Source organism: Mastacembelus armatus, chromosome 15 (genome assembly GCF_900324485.2).
Source record: "Mastacembelus armatus chromosome 15, fMasArm1.2, whole genome shotgun sequence".
Classification (NCBI taxonomy): Eukaryota; Metazoa; Chordata; class Actinopteri; order Synbranchiformes; family Mastacembelidae; genus Mastacembelus; species Mastacembelus armatus.
Genome location: NC_046647.1, coordinates 7,651,126 through 7,674,235, shown reverse-complemented (window position 1 = coordinate 7,674,235; position 23,110 = coordinate 7,651,126). Strand labels below are relative to the sequence as shown.

Genomic DNA, 23,110 nt, shown 5'->3' with positions numbered 1-23,110 from the left:
ATCTAAAATATAATTGTGTAAACCAAAATGAGCGTGGGTGTGTGCCCATTTCCATTATATAATATCCACTTCTAGAAGAAGCTGTAAGCACTTGTAAACACCGTTAGGTGGCGATATGTTCGCAAGGTGCAGCTGTGCATTAATAAAGAAGCTTCGGATGGCTGATGGTCAAAGTGAAGTGAAGAAGAGCATCGACCACCAAACTGAGCACGTCCAGTTCCAACACTGATCCTAATATTACGCAGATGCGTTTCTCGTCCAGTGCTCTGCGCGCAGTGTGTGATTTTGATCCATCAACAGAACCTAACTACCAGATGGCATCGCCTGTGTTTGTCTATTGTGTTAACTCTGTGTAATGTTCTACTGTTGTTCTAAGCTCATAGAGCTAAATGCGCGTCGAGGGTGTCCAGCACTTTTCAACTATTTGAGCGTAGATTGTGCTTCTTCTTTTTTATTGACCCCTGCAGCAAACAGCCTGTGTGATCCCCTGGCCCTTTTTTTTTTTTTTTTTTTTGACTATCGAGCATCATCACACGGTCCTCTGAAAATAAAAGGATTTGTTGTTGTGGCTTTGAAGGGTACGGAAAGGGAAAAAAAGGTGAAAGAAAGAAATACCTGACATGTTTGACTCAGCTACCAGCAGCAGACGGAGTCCCTCTAAATCTACACCTACCTACCTACCGCCTGGTGAACAGCCTGCATCCGATAAGGGATCTAGTCCACAAAATCAAGTGTGGAGGGAGGGGGTTTGGAGAAAAGAAGTCATATTGGAGAGAGGGAAAAAGGGAGAAGAGACACCGAGGGAGGGGAAAAGGTCAGGGACACGGGGGGTGGGGGTGGGTTGGTGCTGGGGGGGGTTATCGCACTACCAGAAATAAGTAGAGTGTCTACACAAACGGTTAGACAGACGAAACCAAGCAGACGAAGTGAAATAAACTCGGCAGCTCTTCTCTGCCACTGACATTTTCCGCAAGGAGTACTGTGGACATCTTAAGCTTAAGCTTTATAGAGGCAGTTCTTGTACTTTAGTGAAGTAACACATAACAGAGACTGAGGTTTGGACCGTGCGTAATTTGGAGACTTTAATGCCACACTGCGTCAGGATGCGCGTCTGTCTGCTGCTGGTCTTCCTTGGTCTGCTGTGCGCTGGACGCGCTCAGAAGTTCTCCGCGCTCACGGTAGGAAGAGTCAAATAACTCCCCGACTGTGTCTCATTCATATTCATGTGTAAAATCTAGTTTTAAAATGAACGATGGGCTTGCCCATTCCGTGCGTAAGAGTTAAATGTTCAGTGGCAAATTCTTTTTTTTTTTACAGAAATGCTGAAAAGAAACAATAAAGATATACACAAAAATGTTAAATCATCTTGAACAACATGATGACAAATGCTTAGAATAAGTTTTTTAGATGCGATTTCTATTTTTCGATTGAATTTGTTCCATAGATGGCAGAAATTCAGGCTCAGTTTAAACTGGAATTTAAAAGTTAAGTCACCATCAAGTAGAGAGGTTTGCGTTTAAAAACTCTATTTGCCTGTGTCTTGGGATGTTTGTACAGTGTTTCTGAAATGGCAGGGCTGCTAGTTCGCCTGTTGGGAGCTGACTGGTCTGTTAGCAGATTTGCTTTCAGTGCTGTTACCTGCCAGCTTCTCGGCTCCTCTGCCTCTCTGTCTGTTCATTCCTTGCCTGTTGTGGCTCTTTAGAGGCTGAGGTTGCAGTGTCAGAAGGTTCGCTGCACCAAAGCACTTGGCACTATTTTACAGCAGCAGGACAGCAACAGTAAAACAATGCATCATGTCCGTTTTTCCCAAAGTGCAGGAGAAAGTGCCTTTAAAAGCAGATGAGGGGAGTTTCATGGTCAAGATCAAGTGCAGCTCCATTATTTATGTTCCAGGATGTCTTATTTAAGATGCCTTAATATCCAACTGGGAAACAAATGGTCATGAGTTGTTAAACTGCAGGTGAAAGGTCAGAGATCCTTTTCCCTGATAGCTCTGTGGAATGTGGGAGAAAGTGATGCACTGAGAATATGCTCCTTGAGTTTTCACTATGATATTTAGACGTACAGAATATAAGATGACCAGAATACAGAAAATATTTCTCTTTATTATTACTGTTTCTTTATTATTATTATAATACCCAACAGGCCATGGAAAGGCTACATATATACCTGTTTTTGTAGTGTTTGGATATGCTATGGCATTCATCATGTTCTGCATATGTAAGAGTGAGAAACCTTTCACTGGATGTCAGTGGTAAATGTGTCTTGTGTCATACCTACCCACTGTGGCTCATTAGAGTTTCTCTGGAATAGCAAATGGAGCACTGGACTTGTACTTTACAGGACTTTGTGAGAGATTAATGGCTTAATATTTGAAAGACGCATGAGAGGTTATTGCTGGTTTCAAGAAAATGCTTCCATGTCATATTTTCTACATATTTGAGGGTGAACAGGTGGTTAAATATATGGCATATTTAGCCAACCTTATCCACAGTTTATGGATAATATAAAATACTGTATGAAAAGATGAGGGCACAAAGGCAACATTGGCTGCCTTTTTTCAAATCTGTATAACCCAATTGTACTATAACATATGGACTCTATTGTCTTTCATAAAATTGTGCACCTGCTCAAAGTGACTTGTCACATGGTCATCAGTGACTGTTCACACCAGCTCCCTCTCTTTTTAACATCTTTCCCGGCCTTTTCCTTTGATTGAGTTAGTAGCCTGGTTAAAGTCTGTCACTTTCTTCCCTTTCCACCATGCTGGAAACTAATGATCCCCTTTGCATCCAAGCATCCACGCAGGAAACTCGCCCGCCAAGGCCATTTAACACATTTGCTATGGCTCTCAGCTGGGGCCCCCATTGACCCAGCGAGGCCGTGGTGCGAGGGGCCTCTTGGGACTCTGGAAACAGGGGCCTCCCAGCGCAGAAGGCCCTCATCAGTCTACAATGTGCTCTCTGCTGGAGGCTCACCTCCTCCGTTCTCCATTCAACCCTACAATACTGCAGAGCCAGGGGGAGGTAATAGGATTTGATTTGTATGCTAGTTGGTCTTGGAAAAAAAAAAATTCCCTCACTCTCCACCCGTTTCGCCCTCTGTCGTATGTCTCTTGTTTCTTTGCCAATCTCTTGTATTATTTGAACAGATGCAAAAAGTATCTTCCAAGAGAGATCATGCAAAGAAAAAAGAACTTGCACAAGGAAAAAAAGCAAACTAAAAAACAGAAAACCGAGAGCCAGCTGTCTGGAAGTAGACAAGAAAAGGATTTGAGCAATAAATGGATTGGAGTCCACAATATGTGTTCTGTCTTGTATGAGTCTCCTTTTATGACAAATCAGGGTGGGAGCTAGTGCTGCGTGTTAGTGCTGAGGTATAGGCTGTTCATCACCTTCCACTGTGCGGCTGTGAAAGATGGTGGTGCTGACTTGAAGAGGCTGGAATGAAACACCAGGGGAGTGTTGAGGCTCTACCTTGACCTCACCCATCCATCACCACGGGCTAACAAACATTAGAGAAGGAAGAGGTCCTCTACACATCATTAAGCTCTGATGCTCCTTTCTTGCACTGGCTTTCACATCTTATTAGTTGTCCTGCTGCAGTGTGGCCAGTGTTACTTCCAAATAAACACTTGGAAGTCTGACAGTGAATCTGGGTGGTTGATTTCATGGGTGGCTGATTTCATGGGCTAACTGTGTTTTTTTCCTTGCTGTGTTCTTGGAGCTTTATCATAAACTTGCAGGCACTTGGTGCTCTGCTGTGTGCTGTACAGTAAATATCTAGCAGGATGCTGGGCTGCTGAATGACTCTGTTTGGGTTGTCAGTCTGCTGACAGGCAGGGGCTGATGCTGATAATACTCATGTGGTGTGAACACTGAGGTGGCCACCATAGACTGCGGCGAGGCTGGCGGTCCACCACCAAGCAAGGCTGGTTGCACTCAGACACTATCGGAGCAATTACTGGGTTTGGAAAGTTTGCGGTCTTCTGCAAAAACCATCCTCAGACCAGCCTGTCATGCCTGCTGGACTTTGTGTGAAGGGCTGAACTCTAGAGATAGAGAGGAGAGTGAGAGGAGGTCACCGCTGCAGAAGGATGTCCTAACTGGCATGGAGGAACAAGGGGAGTGGGTGAGAGGGCATCGACGGGAGGCTGTCAGTCAGATGCAAACAATCCAAGAAACTCAGAGACACCAAAAGGAGGGGCAGGGGATGTTAGATCCCTGTTTTATACAGAGAAACTGGCAAAGGAAAAAATAACAGTAGAAAGACAACTTGTGTCTCTGTCAAGTAGCGTTCAAGTAGTGTTCTTTAAATGTTCATCTTAAAGTATATCATCATAATTGTTCTTCAAATCTTACATTAAGTAAAGGGTGCTGAGTTAAAAGCATAAGAAAGATTTTTAAACTGTCTTGGGACGTTGTGTGGGATCTCAAATACCCACCAGGTTTCAAAATAAATGTATATTCCACTAATGCAGACTATACTATAAGTCTTGCTTTGCCCAAATTAAAGAAATACTTCATTAGTTCCCTAGAAATAGGCAGCAATCACTCATGTTTTGTTTCTCCCAAAGAAGTAAAAGGTCCCACTCTGTTTCTGTTTAGAAAAATGAAAGATTAATATCAGGACTTGGACTCAGGATGTTAGCTCTCTAGTTCTACAGTGTCAGAATGCTTTTTGTGTTGACTTAAAATCCTGGGGGAAAAAAAGAGCTTGTACAATATTTGGATTTTGCAAATTTTCATTCAATTCAAAAGACCTTTCCTCCCCTGCGGCTCCTCTTCGATGTGTTTGAACGAGCCTCTCCTTTCTGATCCCGCTCCCCCCTCACACATCCACCCCCGCCCCATGGGAAGATTTATGAGCAGGGTTGACAGAGTGGTCTGTATCTCCCCCCTGGCCCAGGGCGACACTTTCTGCCAAACCTCTTCCAGGTGCATGCAGCCCTGCAGCTCTTCTCGTCTGAACGCAGGGGGGGGGGGGGCTGCCCTGCCACCAATAGTCACAGTCATCCCTCACTTCATTTGTAAGATGTCAGACACAACAAATTTTTCTTTATTGGTGATCATCCTGCCCTCTTTGTGGTTGTGCGTCTTTTCTTCTTGCTGTGTACCTTGCCCTGCCCTAATAACAGATGTTTTTGGCTTACCTTTAAGTGAGGGCCTTGATTGTCTGCTTTGTGCCACAGATTGATGAGTGTGTGTGTGTGTGTGTGGGGGGGGGGGTATTTGTCAGTGAAAGAGAGAAAGTTGTGTCTGCACTGAATAGTCCACAGAGAGGGTATTCAGACAGATTCTGGATATTTGTGCATCAACTGAAAGCTGAACAAAAACATCACAAAGCAAAACTGAATGAAAAATCAGTGTTTCATACATGCAAATATAATTATTATAAGGGAAGACAAAAGGAGAAAGACAAAAAGAGAGATATTTATCTTTGGATATGATTGAGTGAAAACAGGACCTGCAGAGGCATGGGTGTAGAGCTTGTTTTTTTCCACTCTATCGGGGTCATTATTCCAATGAAGTGAATGAATCACGCGAACTTTATGTAAACCCAATACTCACAGTGTAGCAGCACAAAGCTTGCTGACATCTAGTTTATTCAGCCACTCTATCATCCACTGTGTTTTCATTCACTGTAGCAGTCACAGCTTGTTGCCACCCCCACCCCTCACCTCTGCCGCAGCCCCATTGTGTGGCCTGGCGAGGGGGTTTCATACCACGGTGGCAGATACAATGGTGGCATTGACACAGGTGATCCGATGTGTTCAGCCTGGAGTCTCTGTCCTTGTTTTTCTTTCCATGGCTGAGTAAAACATGCTCAGCAGTCATTCCAGGTGAATACACGTGCAGGTGTTGGCACAGACAAAAAAAGAGGAAGTGTCAATCAAATCCTTTTCGGATTTGGATCTTTTAGACAAAGACAAATCATGGCTGCACCCTGACAGGCTTGTAGTGACGCTGCCTCATCTATGTGTCTGTGCGTTTTGCTGTCTATCACTGCTTTCTGGTATATTGGACTGTTAACCTGTGATAAAAGTTTTAAAACTGGATCAACAGTAACCCACAGTCTTCATAAATCCCTCCAGAACCACCAATCCTGTCGTGGCAATTCAATTCTTAATAGTGTATTGCCCGCTGATTCCCAGAAATGGCCAGATTAGCAAATGTTTTCTCTGCTCATCTCTTCTCTGCAGTTCCTGCGGGTGGACCAGGACAAGGAATGCAACATGGAATGCAGTGGAGCTCCTCGCAAACCGCTGTGTGCCTCAGACGGCAGGACCTTCACATCTCGTTGCGAGTTCCTCCGAGCCAAGTGCCGTGACCCCCAGCTGGAGGTCATTCGAGGGCCTTGCAAAGGTCAGGTCATAAGTCACACTTCAGCGCCTCCTGACACTCTCAAACGGGCAGAGTGGGTCACAGCAGAAACTTGTGGGTTAAATTCATTTCAGCATAATTGATTCTTTGAGTGCTTGGAGGGCGAGTGGGGTTGACACAGAGAAAATGGGTGGGTCGGGGGGTGTTGCTGTCTGGCTGGTTTCATAATTTCACACCATTTGTCCTCAAGACGGACATGTGTTAATTTGTCAAAATAGTCAGTTGTTTCGTTTTCAGTGTTTTCATTCCCTTTGTTTACATAGGCATTTCATGCTTTGTTACGACAGAAATACATAACAGCGTCATGGGAGCAACAACTTTCCCGTGGATTTGAAACGGCTTCTGGCAAAATCAAATTTTTATGTGGTGATGGAGACATTTGAATGAAACATCTTGACAAGAATTAATGGCCACATTTTCTGTCATCCTTGATGTAAGGCTGTACATATTTGACTGATGGAGGTCCTGAAGATGAAAAGTAACAGGGAAAGAGAGCCAATGAGGTCAGGCAGCTCACAGACTCCCTCATTGTTAGTCTTCACTGGAAAGAAGGACCTATACACCCCAGTGCTGCAGCCCCGCATCCTCAGTGTCACGTCCCTCTCACCAACTCTATACTGCTACTTCATTGCTCTACAGACTGTAGACAATGCCCCATTCTTACACATTATAATTTTGGATCACCAATGCAGGGAGTTTGAGCAAAAGGGTTTGCTTAAAAAGAAGGCTCATATGATGGAAAAGCATTCCACGATTTTATGCCTGCGCTGGGTCTCTATGGCAACATCTCTAAGCGGACATCTGGATGTGTCGGACAGCACCAAGACACAGAATAGAGGATTCCAGCTAGGATGCTGAAAGGGACAAGAGTCCATGAAAGTCGTATTGTATGCGTCAATAACATGGGGGCTATAAGGGTCTGGACCCCCTTCTGTTTCTGGATGGCCATGGTGAAAGACACAGCAGCAGCAGCCGAGTCAGCAGCCGAAATAAACCAGAGGGCCAATCTGGCCTAAAAGCACAGAGATGGGATTGTGTTTAAGGATGGTGAGACTGGCACCACATTTGTTTTCTATCACTGCGCTCAGACGATTCAAATGTCCTGTCATTTTTTCCAGACAGCTTTTTGGTCGGAGCCCCCTGGAGAAGGACGATGGTTTTGGGTTTTTCCAGTGGAGCTAACTTTAGAGCTCCTCAACTCACTGGTTTCCTCCATCCGGAACATCCAACGTCTAGCCCCCCCTCTCCTTCGCAGTGACAGTGACATGCACACACACATACACACCCGCTAGACAGAGAGAAACCAGCGCACATTCCACTTCATGTGTCTAATAGACAATCTCCTGTAAGCCATGCCAGCAACAGGCAGCCTCCTGACCAGACTGGTGAAAGTTTTTAAACTTAGCATGAGTCATTGTTTTAATGTGATTTGAACCTGCCAGCCAGACGAGCACTGTGTGGTAGCTAATGTGTCACACCAAGTTAACATCAAACCCCTTGCTGCCCAACATCTTCTAAGAGTTTACACAGCTGGTGCTTTTGGCCAGTTTAGATGAAGCTGCTGTGAAATGACAGGATGAGTCACGGCTCTGACAGAGAGATGTGAAAAAAACTTGAGGTACACATAGGTGAAAAGTTGCTAACCCACATTTATATCAACAAATACTTTGAAGATGGTTCCGGCTGAACCGAGGAGACGGTCGAGGTTTAGGAGGAGAGTGAGACAGACTCAGAGAAATTAAGGAAGGGTCAGGTTTTCCCTGTGCATCAGCCCTTTTCTTGGGTGACTGGAATGTTCTACAGGAGCAGCATGAGCTGCCTCTCTCAGTAATGGCTTTACCACCAGGCACTGTGCAGGCTTGTCTGACTTGTTCCTAATAAGACCGGGGGTGTTGGTTCTATTCCCAGCCACACAAGTATCTGCCGCTTCCGAAATGGCTTGAATCTCTCCTCTCTCCTTGCATTTTTCTTTCGTTCCTTATCATCTGTAAGATTCAACATCTTCTACTGGCTTTTTAAGTATGTTTGGTTTCATAGTTGTGCAGCATAAGAAAATAGTTAAGTTGTGGGTTGAATCATGGGTCTCTGTGATGTGTAGTGACTCTGGTGATTTGTGGTGCTCTTCAGATACATCCAGATGTGTAGCAGAGAAGAAGTACACAGAACAGCAAGCCAAGAAGCTCTTCCCTCAGGTCTTTGTGCCTGTATGCAACCCTGATGGTACATATAGCGAGGTAAAAAAACAAAAGCATAATATGCATGATTCTTTTTTTCAATATTATGTAAGGCATTCGATTCTTGAAAAGAGCAATTCTTTCACTTTGCACTTTTTGCAAGAATTGCTGTTTTCTCTTGCATGAATTTTAACTATGCCCCGTCACATTTTCTCTTCATAAATGCCATTTAGTTAGTGTGTGTGTTCTTACATGCTGTTTTGATTACAGGTTCAATGCCACAGCTACACTGGATACTGCTGGTGTGTCACCCCTGATGGCCGACCCATCAGTGGCTCCGCAGTGGCTAATAAAAAACCTCGATGCCAAGGTGAGTAAAACCTCATCAACCTGTCCTATAATTGGCAGCTTTCAATAAAAGTGTAGTTTATGTGTATGCGCACTGTATCTGCAGTTCAGGGCATCTCAGCTTGATTTAAAATGGCCAGTTTGTAGTCAAAAAGCTGTTTCTGTAATTTTGTGCAATAGTGATGAATTGAATTCAACAAGCAAAGCAATGACTTTCCATGTTTGTGGGACATGTAATCTGCAGTCCTGTGGGAAAGTGGTCAGTGACTGGACTGATGGTCACAGGGTTTGAGGACCACCCGAGGACTGAGCATTGCTCACGGCATGGAGCTGTGGTGTAAATATGCCTAGTAGAAAATTTGTGTTGCAGAGCTGAGCAACATAGTTAAACTGTAAGGAATGTAAGTGCTCTTGCAGGGTGACTGCTGCCAAAAAATCAAATAACTAATGCCACATGTCCTGCCTGTGCATCTCTGTGGGACTGCCTTGGAAGTTGCTGCTGCCTCCACCGTGTAGTTGCAGTAGTAGTTTGTATTGTTACTGCCAGGTGTACTTTAACATATGAAGTCTGAAATGTATCTACATTGGCATGCAGTAAGTGAGGAGTTCTTAGTTTTCAGTTTGGTGGATGTTTATCTTTAATTCATTTGAGCGTGTCGCTTTTCAGGATCTAAACAAGAGAGAGCTACCACAAGAGAGCCAGGTAAAGCAGGTGAGATTCTTATTCAAGAACAATTCTTTCTCAGAGGCACATTGACTTCTTTGTAAGTGTGTATAGGTTGCCGTGTTTGTCCGTGTGCATGTGTGTGTGTACATATCTAAGTGTGCATGTACGTGTGTGTGCATTCATTTATTTCTACTTGCCTGCATCTGTGTCGTAGATGTGAAAGGCAGCTCGCCTGTTAAGGCTTGCCTATAATATTTTGTCAATTTGAGAGTGCGAGCAGCCTGAAGGCTGATATAAAAGCATTCTGTTACACAGTAAAGAAGCTGCACTGAGCTCTTTAATGGACACCGCCAGCAGCTACAACTCCTATAACCTTCTAACCTATATCTATATATATAACCTATATATATATGTATATATATATATACATATATATATATAACTCCTTGTTGTCTTTACCAGGCAGCCAAACAGCCAGGCAGCAGCCAGAATGGAGGAACACTGACTGATCATAAGCTTTTCTTCTCTATCTTTTTCTTTTCATCTTGGCTCTTTTTCAGCAACAGCATCAAAAGATCCATGGATATGTTCAAACTTCATCCTCCACCCTGCTCCGTCTCTTATCGGCATCTGTCCTCTCCAGATATAGAACCACTAAGTTTCCCTCCAACTCCACTACTGTATATCTTGCTCTCATCTTTTAAGAGACTATTTGTTTAACAAATGTAATTTGAAGGCTCAGAAAGGGAAAAGTGTAATTTGGGTGGATTCAGATGGATTCCTCATGTGATTTCGTATGTTCGTATGCATGTATATGTGTGTGAGAGAGAAAGTATGTATGCATCCACTTCTGTTTGTCACATGTGTTATTTCTGTTAATGTGACATTTACGTCTGTGTCTCTCTCCCTCTGTAAACAGTCTTGGGTATAGTGTCTGTGTGAGCCCGGCCAACTCATTACACATAGATCAGGAGGGAATGCAAAATTTGAGAGAGGAGGAGGGATGGTGGGAGAGAGAATGAAGAACGAAGGGGGGGGGGGGGGGGGGGGGGTGTTGTGGTTTAATCTGAACTGGTTGGATAAACAGGGTGGTGAAAAGGAGAATAAACTGTAGATTTGTGGTGTGCCAACACTGAAAATAGCAGTGATTGCAGCAATGTTTAGATTCAGGAGAAGCCCATCGGTACCTAAGCATTCCACAGCAGCCACTGGTGCACTTTTATTATCAGAATATTTGTAAAGTCAAATGTTTTACCATAACCCAACTTCTGGTGCTGAACTTGATAGATTCATTCACATGCTGGAATCATAAGCAGTTGACGACTGACAAACAGCACTAAAACTAATGTCGCAAATGACCACAAATAGCGTGGGGGTTTCCTGGCAGATGCTAAAAGAGGTGTTACAGTCATGTAAAAGGCCGCAAAGTGAAGATAGGTCATTAGTGGTTTATCGTAAATCCAAATCATAAATATCCTTTTTGAAATGGCATTTCCATCCGTTAAGTGAGCAGAGTAATAACATGTCTGCCTCAGTCAGTTACACTAACTGAGTATGTATTTTTATTCACCAAGCATCCTTGAGAAGATGAATGTCTGGCATCACAAACTTGCATTTAATGTAAAATCCTGATTGTGCAATGAAGAGTTCATTGTTAGAGAAAAGAAGTTTAAACTGAATCTCTGTTTATGGAGCAACCCAGCAGAGATGCCCTGACTCATGCATTAACAGAGTTTCACTTTGAGCAGAATGAGTGACCCACAGTGAGGTTAACCACACCTATGACCATGGTTTCACTCTAAGCGGCTAGAAACCTCCAGCCCCGTCTCCCTCCTACCACAAATCAAACAAACAAACGAGGCCAAATAAATACTGAGCTTCATTCTCCTCCTGCTAAGTCTCAGACTTGCCTATTGCATTCTTGATACTTTGTGTCTCTCCCACCTTCACACAGCTCTCATAGCTCAAATCCAAGCAATGGAAGGATGGAGAACAACATCGGGGACAACTGCTCCTCATCCTCTCCTTATTTATTATAACTGACCTCAATCTGTCCTCCGTAGCTTACTGATCTTCATTGTTGCATGAAGTGAAACGATGGGAATATATGACCACTATACTTCTGATTTTCCTCCTCTCTTCTCTTACTGTAAGCCACCTCTTTCCACTTTCAACACACACGCACACACACACATAAACATACACACTCACCTAAACATACACACACACACATACTATGTTTCTAATTCTCCTCATCTCTATTTCTGCCTCCACCTTCTTGGCCGGGCAATGTGCAAATTTCCCATAGTTAAGTTTACTCTACTCTAGGTTACTCTTGTAATTGTAGTCTCCTTGCAAATATTCTCCATTCTAAATGCAGATGAGACTGGCCTAGTGGTGGATCCACAGCCTGCCGCAGATGAAGAAGGTCAGTTCTTAATCCCTCAGCTTGAGGAAAAATGTTTGATACTATATCTCTGTTTACTGACACCACTGAGTAAGACACATAGCACACAAACATCCTTAGAAGAGAGAGGAGCCTGATGATTTCACAGCCTCATGCTTCAAAACGGTAACTGGAAAAAATGTGTTATTAAAAAGTGAGGCTTTTCCATTTTGTTGAACAGAAGTAACAATTACAGCATATTGGTAGACATAACATATCAGAAGCACATATAGGCAGAGGTCATAAAGTCTGAAAATGTATTCATTAATGTTCATTATTCCACAATATAAGTTTACTAACATTAGCTGGCAAGCTAGGCACCATAAGATACTTGTCATGCCAAATTATATAAGATAGCAACATATATGTTATTTCTTCTTTTAATGATACATTTGCTTAAATACTGTACTTAAGTACAATTTACACTCAATTGATACATCAAAATCTTTAAGATAAAACAAACTTTTAAACCTAACTACATACTAACTTAACCTACATACTGTATATAGCAGGACATATCATCTCCCATTTGACCAGTGCAAACATTAAAATGCTTTACTCATGTTAATTTAAGCCCATTTAATGTCATTTTCAATAAGCATATTAATCCAGTTGTACTAATATAAATCCCTTAAAGGGTCTAATCTGGCTGATGACTACTTTTACATTTTACAGTGTTTGATCTGTAATTTACTTCTAGAGTGCAGTGTTTTTATTTGCAATGGCGTTTTATATTGTGGTATTACTACATTCATTTTCTATTAACTCCAAATGGCAGAGAAAACAACTTCCTTCCTCGACATTTGTAGACCAATAAATACAATGAATGGGAAGCAGACGAGCACATAGTGCAAGGTTGCATTTGATTTTCATCACCAGTTTGTATTTTGAGAGAAGTAGTGTTTTATGATTTCATGTTAATGTGATTATTTGATAAGCCAGGAGGAGACCAGCCACGGTTACTAACCCCCTCCATGCTGCTATATTTCTGGTCACAGCTGTCATATGCAATTTACTCTTCACATTCACTCAAGCAGTTTGAGATATGATAACCTTGATGTGCAGTTTCTAGTCTGTGAGTTTTGGAACCACCATGCTTGGCTGATAAAAATGTTTTCAACTGAAGCTAATAAAGATGTCTTGGTGGTTTCTTTCAGACATCATTTCCCAATACCCTACTCTGTGGACGGAGCAGGTTCGCAGCCGACAGAACAATAGAACCAGAGCACCATGTGAGTTTCAGAGACCACTATTTTTTTTTTTAAATGATGGCGATGGGGTGTTTGCAAACCTCAACTGAAGGCATGCTCTGTGTTTTTCCTACTTGTGTGAGCAATCATGGTTTGAGGCTGTTCCTGTCTTTTAAGGACAGATGGTGGGTTGTGAAACCAATACATTTCGGCGTTGGAGTGCGTCAGGCTTTGAGGGTCTGCTTCTCTGTGGTTCTTCGCATTGCAGCATATCTGTAATTATCAGCACATGGCACAAACACAGGATCTCCTATTCTTTTAGCTAGTCCGTTCCTCTCGCCCCTGTCACACATACGTGTTTATCTTATTGTACAGATCGGCTTCCTCTTTGCTCTTTCGGGAAATGTTACTTTTCATATAAAACAATGGTATTTTGAGGTCAGCCTAGAGATGAGAAACCTATGTGCATATGTGCATTTGTGTGTGAAACCCATTATCATAATTTACAACCAATAAAAAAGCCTGAGAAATGCAGCATTGATGGTTTTGATTACCATGTGCTCTTTGGGGTATTGGGGTGAAAAAAAAAAAACAAAGAGAGCACATGCGGAGGAACTGGAGCGAAGAGAGTCGGCTGAGAAAGCAGGGAGGCATTTCATTTGGTCCCTTTTGTGTGGGTAAAGATCTCTAATGAAAATAAACAAAGAAAAGGGATATCCATAATCCTGAAGTAGCTTCCGAGCCTTGAGGCGAGCCTGGAAGAGAGGGAGAGATCAGTGATGAAAGCCAGAAGAGCTTTTCTTCCATCCCTGACTTTAATGCTCAGATCTCTCTGTTGGAGAGCTGCACGGTGGAGAAGGAGGCTGCTGTGTAGAAAAAAGTCTGATTAGATCCTGCTGAGGCTCTGAAAAACCACATCTTACTCCCCTCAAGACCACTGCATTCTCTATGCACATGGATGAAAAAGGGATGGTGAACCATTGCAGTTTTACCTTGGAATTTTAAAGATGGAAACATCTAGACCCTTGGTACTTTACATTACCCAGCAGCAGTGTGTCACTGTGTGTGGGTGTTGGCCTGACTGACCACTGTTCTGCTTTTGCCTTGTCTGTCTCTCTCTGTCACACACATCTCCAGAGGGCAGTTGAGTGTCCAAATATTTACTTAACTTGGGGCATAGGGAGCCGTACTTAGTCATTAGCCCATTAACGTCTGTAAACAGTGCCACGGGGGTGGGGCAGGTGGCGTGGGGATGGTCTGATACAGCAGTCTACACACACACTGTGTCTCATCCATCACCTCGGATTTTGCTACAATGGTTAGCAGTAATGAGTTTAATGAGAGAGCAGCTGTGTGAATTTTGGCTTTGTATGGAATTTCATTCAAGCATGTTGCGTGTATAAGTCCAGAAGGTGCTAGCCAGATCTGGTTAGGTGTGCCCTCAGATATAAACTATAAACAAACCGTCTAGTTCATATTGATTGTGTTTGTGTGTCTGGAGCCCATATCTGCCAAGTCACAAAACCTAGACCACTAATGCTGTCGTTATGTGAGTTTGTGCGACCAATCCTCTAAGATCTCTGCTGATTCCTGTTTAACCTATGACCTGTCTCCACAGCCTCGTCGTGTGACCAGGAGCAGCTGTCGGCACAGGAAGAGGCGAGGCAGCACAAGAATGATGCTGTCTTTGTCCCAGACTGTGGCCAAGGTGGACTGTACAAGCCGGTCCAATGCCACCCCTCCACCGGGTACTGCTGGTGTGTGCAAGTGGACACTGGACGGCCCTTACCTGGGACTTCCACCAGGTAGGACACACTTCACCAATACGAAACTTGTGTTATTTGGTAATTTACAAAGATTCATGAAATTTATTGCTCAGGGTTTTGTGACAGTTGCATAAATCACATAAGGGATTATTAGTCACCCTAATGCAGCAGCTAATACAGGCCGTCTGGATGGCCAAGTGTAATATTCTGTCAGAAAATATTTCCTGCACTAAAATGTCCTGTAACTATATTAGAGAGATTGTATATTTAGAAAAAAATGAAGAAATAAAGTAACTTTGAGACAAAGGAAGTTTCTCTATTTGAGAAGAAAATACACACAAGTGTGGCATAAGCATGCAGACAGACATTTCTGCTGCCAATGTGTCTCAGTGGTCTGGTGAGTGGCAGGTCAGAGGTCAGTCTGGCTGGCAGAGCGGGCCACTGGTGCATTGTTATTTAGCAGCAAGGCTGGGTATCAGATTAACAAGGCTCCAGGCAGAGTGCCAGACAACACATTAGAGTACATATGGAAGTGTGGATTTTCCCCCTTTTCTCTATTTGTCCCAGGCCAGTTTTTGGCATCGTCGCACAGTAGCAATTGGGACTCCGCTGGGTCTCTGAGAGAGGGTGTGAAAGCTTCCTTGTGTCCCACGCTCCTTGACTGCCTCTTTCCCTCCCTCTATCTTTCTCTTTCTCATCCTCCCTCCCCTTTCTATCCTCATACCAGCCCCAAATCCTTCCCATCTTTTTGGAAGTGTTTCACAGCCTCTGGTTTGCCACAGAACAATTATTTGAATCACCAAGATTTAACTGCATGAGGGTAATTGGAAAACATAAGATTCCTGCCTGAATTTACAATGAGGATAGTTTTAGTGTTTAACATAAACAGTAAATCTCTCCCACCCATTTACTCTTTGAACAAACTGGAGTTTTCTGACATGATGTATTCTCTGTTGCAGGTATGAACAGCCAAAATGTGATGGCAATGCCAGGGCTCACCCAACTAAACCTAAGGAGAATTACAAAAACAGACAGCTCCAAGGTACAGTAGGTCTCAAAAACTGGGCTCAAATCTCTGCTTTTCCTCTCTGTTCAGACCACATGCTGAGGTTCTTCAGCAGGCGGCATCCAGCTGCTGTAGTGCTTCCAAGCTTGTGATAACAGTGAGTGCATGTGTGTATGTTTGTTGACATAATTAGAACTGTTGGTCTAAGAAATGCTTGTGATAAAGAGTTGAGGATTGCCAGATACTTCCCCTCACTGGTCAGTAAGCAAGGAGACAGAGACTGATCGGGCTGAGGATTAATCTTCAACTGACTTGGCAGATGGAGCAGAGTGGGATGATAGTCCCGAGGAGAAGCAGCAGGGAGGAAAGGTGGAGATAGTGGCTAATAGGATGCCAGAGACAGGTAATGATAGAAAGACTGATAACAGCATAGACAGCATAGATAAGTAAATTGAAGGCGGGAGAGGAGTTTTGGGGTGGTGGTCATGGAGTGGATCTAATTACAGGTGAGACTGTTTTTTGTTGTATAAAATAATGTTTAAAACTGTGTTACTGCCCATTGGGTTTGGTTGAGCTGCTTCAGACTCTACTAAACATATTTTTGCACAGTTGCAACTTTTACATCAAATACTGTGCACTTAGCTTTGCTTTTATTGCATTTGTAAATACTAGATGAGAAATAGATTAAGTTTTATCATTAATTGCATGATATGTCATAAACCCAGTACCCAGAGTTCAGGTGCTGCATACAACCAAATCACAGTGTAAAGCAGTGCTTGGCAAGTTTGCTGTTTTTTGGTGGTTTGGTAAACATGTTAATAATCCAGCAGCATATGAACACAGCTGCCACTGTTCCTGTCCCATCCATAACTATTTATGTAACAGTGTGCCGGGCCAGAGCTGCGCTCCCTGCTTGCAGGTGCTGCATTTAGCGGCAGAACAGTGCTCTGTGTCCGCGTTGAGGGCTTTTTACAGTGTGTATGAAAACAGCAGGATAGACACAGATGAATGCTCTTTAGACCAACCAATGTTAATCATCTTTGGCTTTCAGTGGTACTAGTGGTGTATATCCTTGTTAAGATATTGAGCAGGAATAATTACAGTGTTTTAAATGTCAGAAGTGTGGGGTGTTTGTGGCATGAAAAACAACCACAACTCCTGCAGAGAGGTACCAAACTCAACCAAACACCCTTGGTACAAGTAGTCAAACAGAAAACATGGTACTTTTTCAGCCATACAATCAACTTACACAGATGTTCGTGCTCACATACACAGGCTTCATTCTAAACCTGTCACTGAAACCAGTACCGTATCACCCAGGTCTTCCATTATAAAATATGCCAGGAATAAAAAAAATAAATAAATAAAATAACGAATTGCAGCAGCAGCTGTAAACCCTGTTACTGTATCAAGCAGGGATAATTATAAATGTTGCTTTCACATTGCTGCAGCCCATTTGCTGCTGAAGCACTGAGTGTTGAGAGGTTTATGGGGCGAGATGCGAGAAAGGAGCAACTTGCCCTGAGCAGAGTATTTGGCTAGCTTTCTCCCAAAGCGGGATTGTGGGATGGCATTGGGGCAGGCATTGGGAGCTGTGACTGTGAGTGCTGACAGGGCTCTGCCTCTTGTGGCACTGTAGAAAAACACTGCATCTTATTGACAGTAACAGGGGCACACACACACAAACATGCACCTACTGGCCAACCTTTTACAAGCAGCAAAAATGTGGAGGTGTTTAGTGTTGCAGATCTCAGCTTCACATATGGCAAACTTAGGCACTGCCTAATTAGAATCACTATGGAAGAAGCTGCAGCAGCCTTGAATTAAATGTAAAATGGCCACGCTCAATTTCCTTCAAATGACAGCAGGAACATGTCCTGTTCCTTAGCTAAACAGTGCCCAGACATACAGAACCTGATCTGTCCCATACCCACTAGAAAAACCTTTGCTGCCAAGTGGAAGGGACTTGAGCCTTACCTGATGGCTTCACATTTGCCTGAATTGCAGACATGCTCAGATTCCTGCAGTATTACAGAGAGGATGTGTGCTCTCCATGAATAACACTAAGCCTCAAACAAGGCCAAATGCATCCCACAAATCCCTCGTCAGTCAGAAGCCAGGTAAAACACTTCTGAGGCTGCAATTGTGCGACAGTCTAGACTAATTTACCACTTGTGGCTCCACAAGGAACCAGTTTGATCATTAACAGGTGGGTCAGATAGTTTACTGGGCTACAGCCATAGAAGGCCCACTAAAACTTAGTGCAAGTGTGTTCAGCACATATAGGACAAGAGTATAGGTGTGAATGTTTCAGCCCTTAGCTTGGAGAAGGCTACCCTGTGCTCTTTGGGAAAGGTAGCGTGGTGGCTGGATGATGGGTGTTTACACCGATGCTGGTCGCCACCTGTTAGTGAGAGGGAAAGCATGCTATTATCACAGGAGAATCTGGCCCTGCAGGCCTGGGCCATAAAAAGAGTAGCAGACTGCAGAGAATTTCTTGTTCTCCACATGCAGAATAGCAAAGAGAACCCAGACTGTGAGAAAGAAGAGGAGAGCCGGGAGAGGAAGAATCCAGGAATCTCACAGGCCACCATCGCCTTCGGCTCTTCCAGAGCAACCTTGGCTTCCTCACTCTTAAAACTATATGACCAAACTAACAATTACTATCATTATTCCACTACAGTTGTCCCTCGTTTTAAATTTTTCCCATTATTTTGCATGTCATAATGCTTCTCTCTTAGTAGTGTAGTTAATGATACATTTTATCTTATAGTTTTATGGGCCAATTATATCAATCTGCTCTCTGGCTGACATTTCAGATAGGAATCCTACCACATATTGAAGATCAGCTGTTGAGTTGTGTCTGGTGGTGCCTTGATACACATACACACTTAAAGCAGACGTCATAAGTAACTAATAAGCAACAGTATGTAACACTGTGTGTCAGGAGTGTGTTTGGTCCCTTTGATATCTCAGGTGACTCTCAGGTGCTGTATGCAGTCTCCAGTCCCTACATACGATCCTCGCCAATATCTTTTGTGCCTCCAGCTGTCAAAATCTCTCAGGGGCTTCCAGGGCGATTGGCAGGTAACCTGTTCCTCCTCGAGATGAGGGGAGGCCTGTCAATTTATGAGAGGGTGTAAAATGCAACTGTGAGAATGTTGCTTGGGTTTCTTTTCTCCTCTGCTGTTTTTTTATGTGATGTTCATGTTAAAAGTACACTGCCTGGTAGATGATGTTCATCCCCAAACATTTATTAGGGTCACCTATGACGGCAGCATTCCACATAACAACACGTGTTGTAATGCTGCTGACATACACGTAAGACTCACTTCCATATGAGCTGCGTATTGTCTGCTTGCACACACTCATTCAAGTGCTGTATCTGTGGTTTATTTTCCAGGCTGTCCTGAGGCAAAGAAAGCAGAGTTCCTGACAAGTGTTCTTGACGCGCTGTCGACAGACATGGTGCACGCCGTCACAGATCCTGCGTCCGCCGGAAAGTATGACATTTGGAAGTAGATATGTTCATCTTATAATTATTGATGAATATCAGTGGCTTCACTCTGTGCTGTAGCTTATTTTGCTTGGATTTATTGCAATTGATTGAACTTCAGTGACATGAGTTGTTTTAGATGGATGAAACGATACAGGGGCGTTTATCAGCTGAGGAACTTAGGAATTGATGTGTGTCATTCAGGATGGCTGAGCCTGACCCGAGCCACACCCTGGAGGAGAGGGTGGTTCACTGGTATTTCAGTCAGCTGGACAAAAACTCTAGTGGCGACATCGGAAAGAAGGAGATCAAGCCTTTCAAGCGCTTCCTGCGCAAGAAATCTAAGCCAAAGAAGTGTGTGAAGAAATTTGTGGAGTACTGCGACATCAGCAACGACAAGGCACTTTCTCTGCAGGAGCTGATGGGCTGCCTCGGGGTAACCAAAGAAGACGGTGAGCTGGACAAGACAACATAAGAAACGCACCAAAACATCTTTCAAACCTGTCTACTGAGTATTAAAACTAAATAATCATAGCAGTCAGAAGGAAAATAAAAATTAGTGCCACATGATTTTTAAAACTTGACCATTAACCAAGGTGGCTTTGGATTTGTGCCCATGGGAAGGCTGGGTAATCACAGCACTGTAGTCCCCATTTGTGAATATAGACTGAAACATCCAAAGACAAATATTTCACACAACTTGGTGGAGCTAATGGTTATTAATACAATCTACCTGAAACAGTTGTCACTCCTGCTAAGTAAATTGGTGGTTGAGGGCAAGAAATAACAAAACTGCTTAATCAAGGTTCAGTTGTATTTTCTGTAGCCGGTGATTTGACTTGCAGAATTCATTCATATCAGTTTTTCTTCTCACAGTGACAAAACCAGGAGAAGGCTTATCTTCCAGTAAACCAGTAAGTAAATCACTCCTTCCACATTATTGCCCTAAGGGTAATTAGCTCTAAGTGTAAGTGTAAGTGAGCTTTCCTAAGTGAGCCATATACTGCTATTAAAAAGGTAGTGGCATGTATCAGCTGATGGCATTTTAACTTCTTCTCCCCAGAATCACTCGAAGAAGCAAGGCTAAGCCAGCAGCTGAGAGTGCCCCTCCTGCACGGAGAATCTGCCCTCACCAGTCGGCAATAATGGAAACCATAGTATTTGCACTTTGTACTTTAAAAAATGTAAATTCACTTTGTAGAAATAAGGTATTTAAGCAGACTGCTGAATCTGTGAATGATGTAGTTAGCATTCTATGTCCTGACAAGCAAAATTATTAAACACATACAATGTATGTGTCCTTTGTGTGTCTAAAAAGTATACTTTTCAGAGTTGTACAAGTGTTCATGTTTGTTAGATATTTTTTGCCCCTCTGCCTTTTTCTCTCATGCTGACAATGTTAATGCAGATAAATAGATAGTTTACCACATGGCTACAATACCTTCATACATCTCTCATGAACTATAGCATTTTTCACTGCGCTTTGTACAGCAGTTTGCAAGAACTGAATTTTATTCATACATCCTAAAAAAAAACCTTTGGCTTGTTCACATGTATTCATGTTTATTAGAAATAAAGAACTCTTTTATACAGCTTGTGATGTGTGGGTCTGCCAGTTTTAATAATTCAGAAAGGTTTAGTGGGTCAACCAATTCTTTTGTTTATGCTAATCCAATTGGTTTGCTATATTTTCTTTCTCATTATATAAATTGTGTAATGTGTTTTCTTGCTGTGTCTTTAACACCTTGTTGACATAGTCTTTAGGAGCTGAGTATTAGTCATACATAGCAATGGTTGTGTATCATCCCATTTTCAGACAGCTTGCCATTTCCCCTCAGGCAACATTTTAAAATTGGAAAAAACGGATGGCACTTCTGTTCTCATGACAGATTTTTTCACGCAGACTGAAGACAGATAAATGGATCAATATCGGCTGTGTGTAGTATGAGTGCCCATTAAAAGGGCGTTGTATGAACCGGCGCTTGTGTGTGAACGTGTATTTGCATAAGATATACTTACATGTACTGTATATAGTAAATGTACTCTTATACAGTCAGTGAGGTTTGAATGGATTCTTTCTTCAAGAACAACATCCAACCCAGGACAGCCTTGACACATTACACTGCTGCACATTGTTCCTGCCTGATTATGATGGGACTATTAAGTGAGAAGCCTTGGCTTTTTCATATAGAAAGTCCCCCATGGGGTAAAGTGACTGACCTCAGACTGACCTGCTTACTGAAGCTTGGCCTGTAATTCAAGATTAACACATCAGTCTCCTTTCTGTGTTATAATCCAGCCCATTGCTCTGATTTTGGAAACACAGACGAGAGGGATTTTGACTTTCTGCTCTAAGATAGTGAAATTGGAGATGCGCAACCTATGGCTTTCAAAAGCACTTTCTTCCTCCACAGCAATGGAAAAGTTAAATCTGCTGCAAGGCCTGAAGCAACAGAGATATATACTTTTTACCTTTGAGAACAACCCAGCTTATAAATATACTGGTTACCAATTCTTTGTATGTGTCTCAAATTGGTTGGTTCTTCAGTCCCATCTTTTTGCAACATTCCTAATTTCCCCTGGTGTTTCTGGCCTAAATTCCCCTGACGTGACGTTTGCACCATGTCCAGAACAACATGTGCCTGTCCCACGCAGCCCTGTAATCTGTTAATGTGACTGTGCTGGTTACAGGTCTAGGAGCTCAGTAGCTGCACCCTTCCACATGCCCTCTCCATCTCATCCACTCAAGCCACTGAAACTCCAACCTTCACCTAACAAAATGCTAAAGCCTTGTCATGTGTGATTTCTACTCCCCTAGGCTGAGAGGTACATAAACACTTTTTACTATGTGGCTGATCGTCAAGGCTTGGTTTTCTGAATATGTTCCCCTGACGGCTTGGACTCTTGCCTGAACTGATGGAGTAATTGAAGAAAAGCATCCAAACCTTTTGGCCCAGTTACCAGGACCATCTCACGATTGGCGAGGCCTCCCCCTTCTCCTGTTCCTCAGCCCTGCTTCCTCACTTCTCTCACTCACACATGCACAAACATACTCCCTGAGCACAGAGATACCATTGAGTGGGATTTGTGGGCACAGTTTGTGTGTTTTAATGGGTAAGAGCAGGCACCCGATCTCACGACTGGCAGGCCCCCGCGGGCTGTGGATTCATGAAGAAATTACTGTCAAAAGCCATCAGGTCTTTAATAGTCTCTGGCCCAGGTGCGGCTTCCCCCTGGCCCTCGGTGGGGCTCTGGTCTGTGGGTAAACATGGACGGCCTGCACCCTGGGACCGTCTCCCAGTCCCTTACTGCCTGCCCTGGTGTGGCCCAAGCACCCTAGCAGTCCAGGCAGCACCATAGGAAACTGCCAGTCATTACAATTAAGAAAACGAATTGCTAGAGGAGGTGTAACTTTTTAATGGACAAGGTGCAAAAGAAAAACAAGTGGTGTTTAGTGTTGTTAGGGGGTAGGTGCTCTCAAACAAGGAGCCTTTTCACAAATTTTATATTTGTCATGGGTGAGCAATAGTTCAGCAATAGTTCAGGCACATTAGTAATTGCCACACTAATTCTCATGTTAGTCTATATCGCCATATGTTTTTGATGCCACTTATCCAGGTAACATGTAGGGTCA

General features: G+C 43.2%; 1 protein-coding gene across 3 annotated transcripts; it reads left to right on the top strand.

The window, feature by feature from the left end:
- The first annotated feature begins 899 nt into the window (after window positions 1-899).
- smoc2 (SPARC related modular calcium binding 2) lies at window positions 900-21,437 on the top strand. 3 transcript variants are annotated; one of them, XM_026310099.1, is made up of 13 exons: window positions 900-1,178; window positions 6,203-6,365; window positions 8,511-8,617; window positions 8,828-8,927; window positions 9,573-9,617; window positions 11,920-12,000; window positions 13,176-13,250; window positions 14,827-15,013; window positions 15,934-16,016; window positions 19,384-19,483; window positions 19,681-19,928; window positions 20,353-20,390; window positions 20,540-21,437. In XM_026310099.1, the coding sequence occupies exons 1-13, from the start codon at window positions 1,086-1,088 to the stop codon at window positions 20,561-20,563; spliced, it is 1,344 nt and encodes a 447-aa protein (XP_026165884.1). In that variant the 5' UTR covers window positions 900-1,085; the 3' UTR covers window positions 20,564-21,437. The 3 variants fall into 3 exon arrangements, with proteins under 3 accessions (XP_026165884.1, XP_026165886.1, XP_026165885.1); XM_026310101.1 differs by having other exon boundaries at window positions 9,573-9,608; window positions 11,953-12,000; window positions 20,540-21,436; XM_026310100.1 differs by having other exon boundaries at window positions 11,953-12,000; window positions 20,540-21,435.
- Window positions 21,438-23,110: the final 1,673 nt, after the last annotated feature.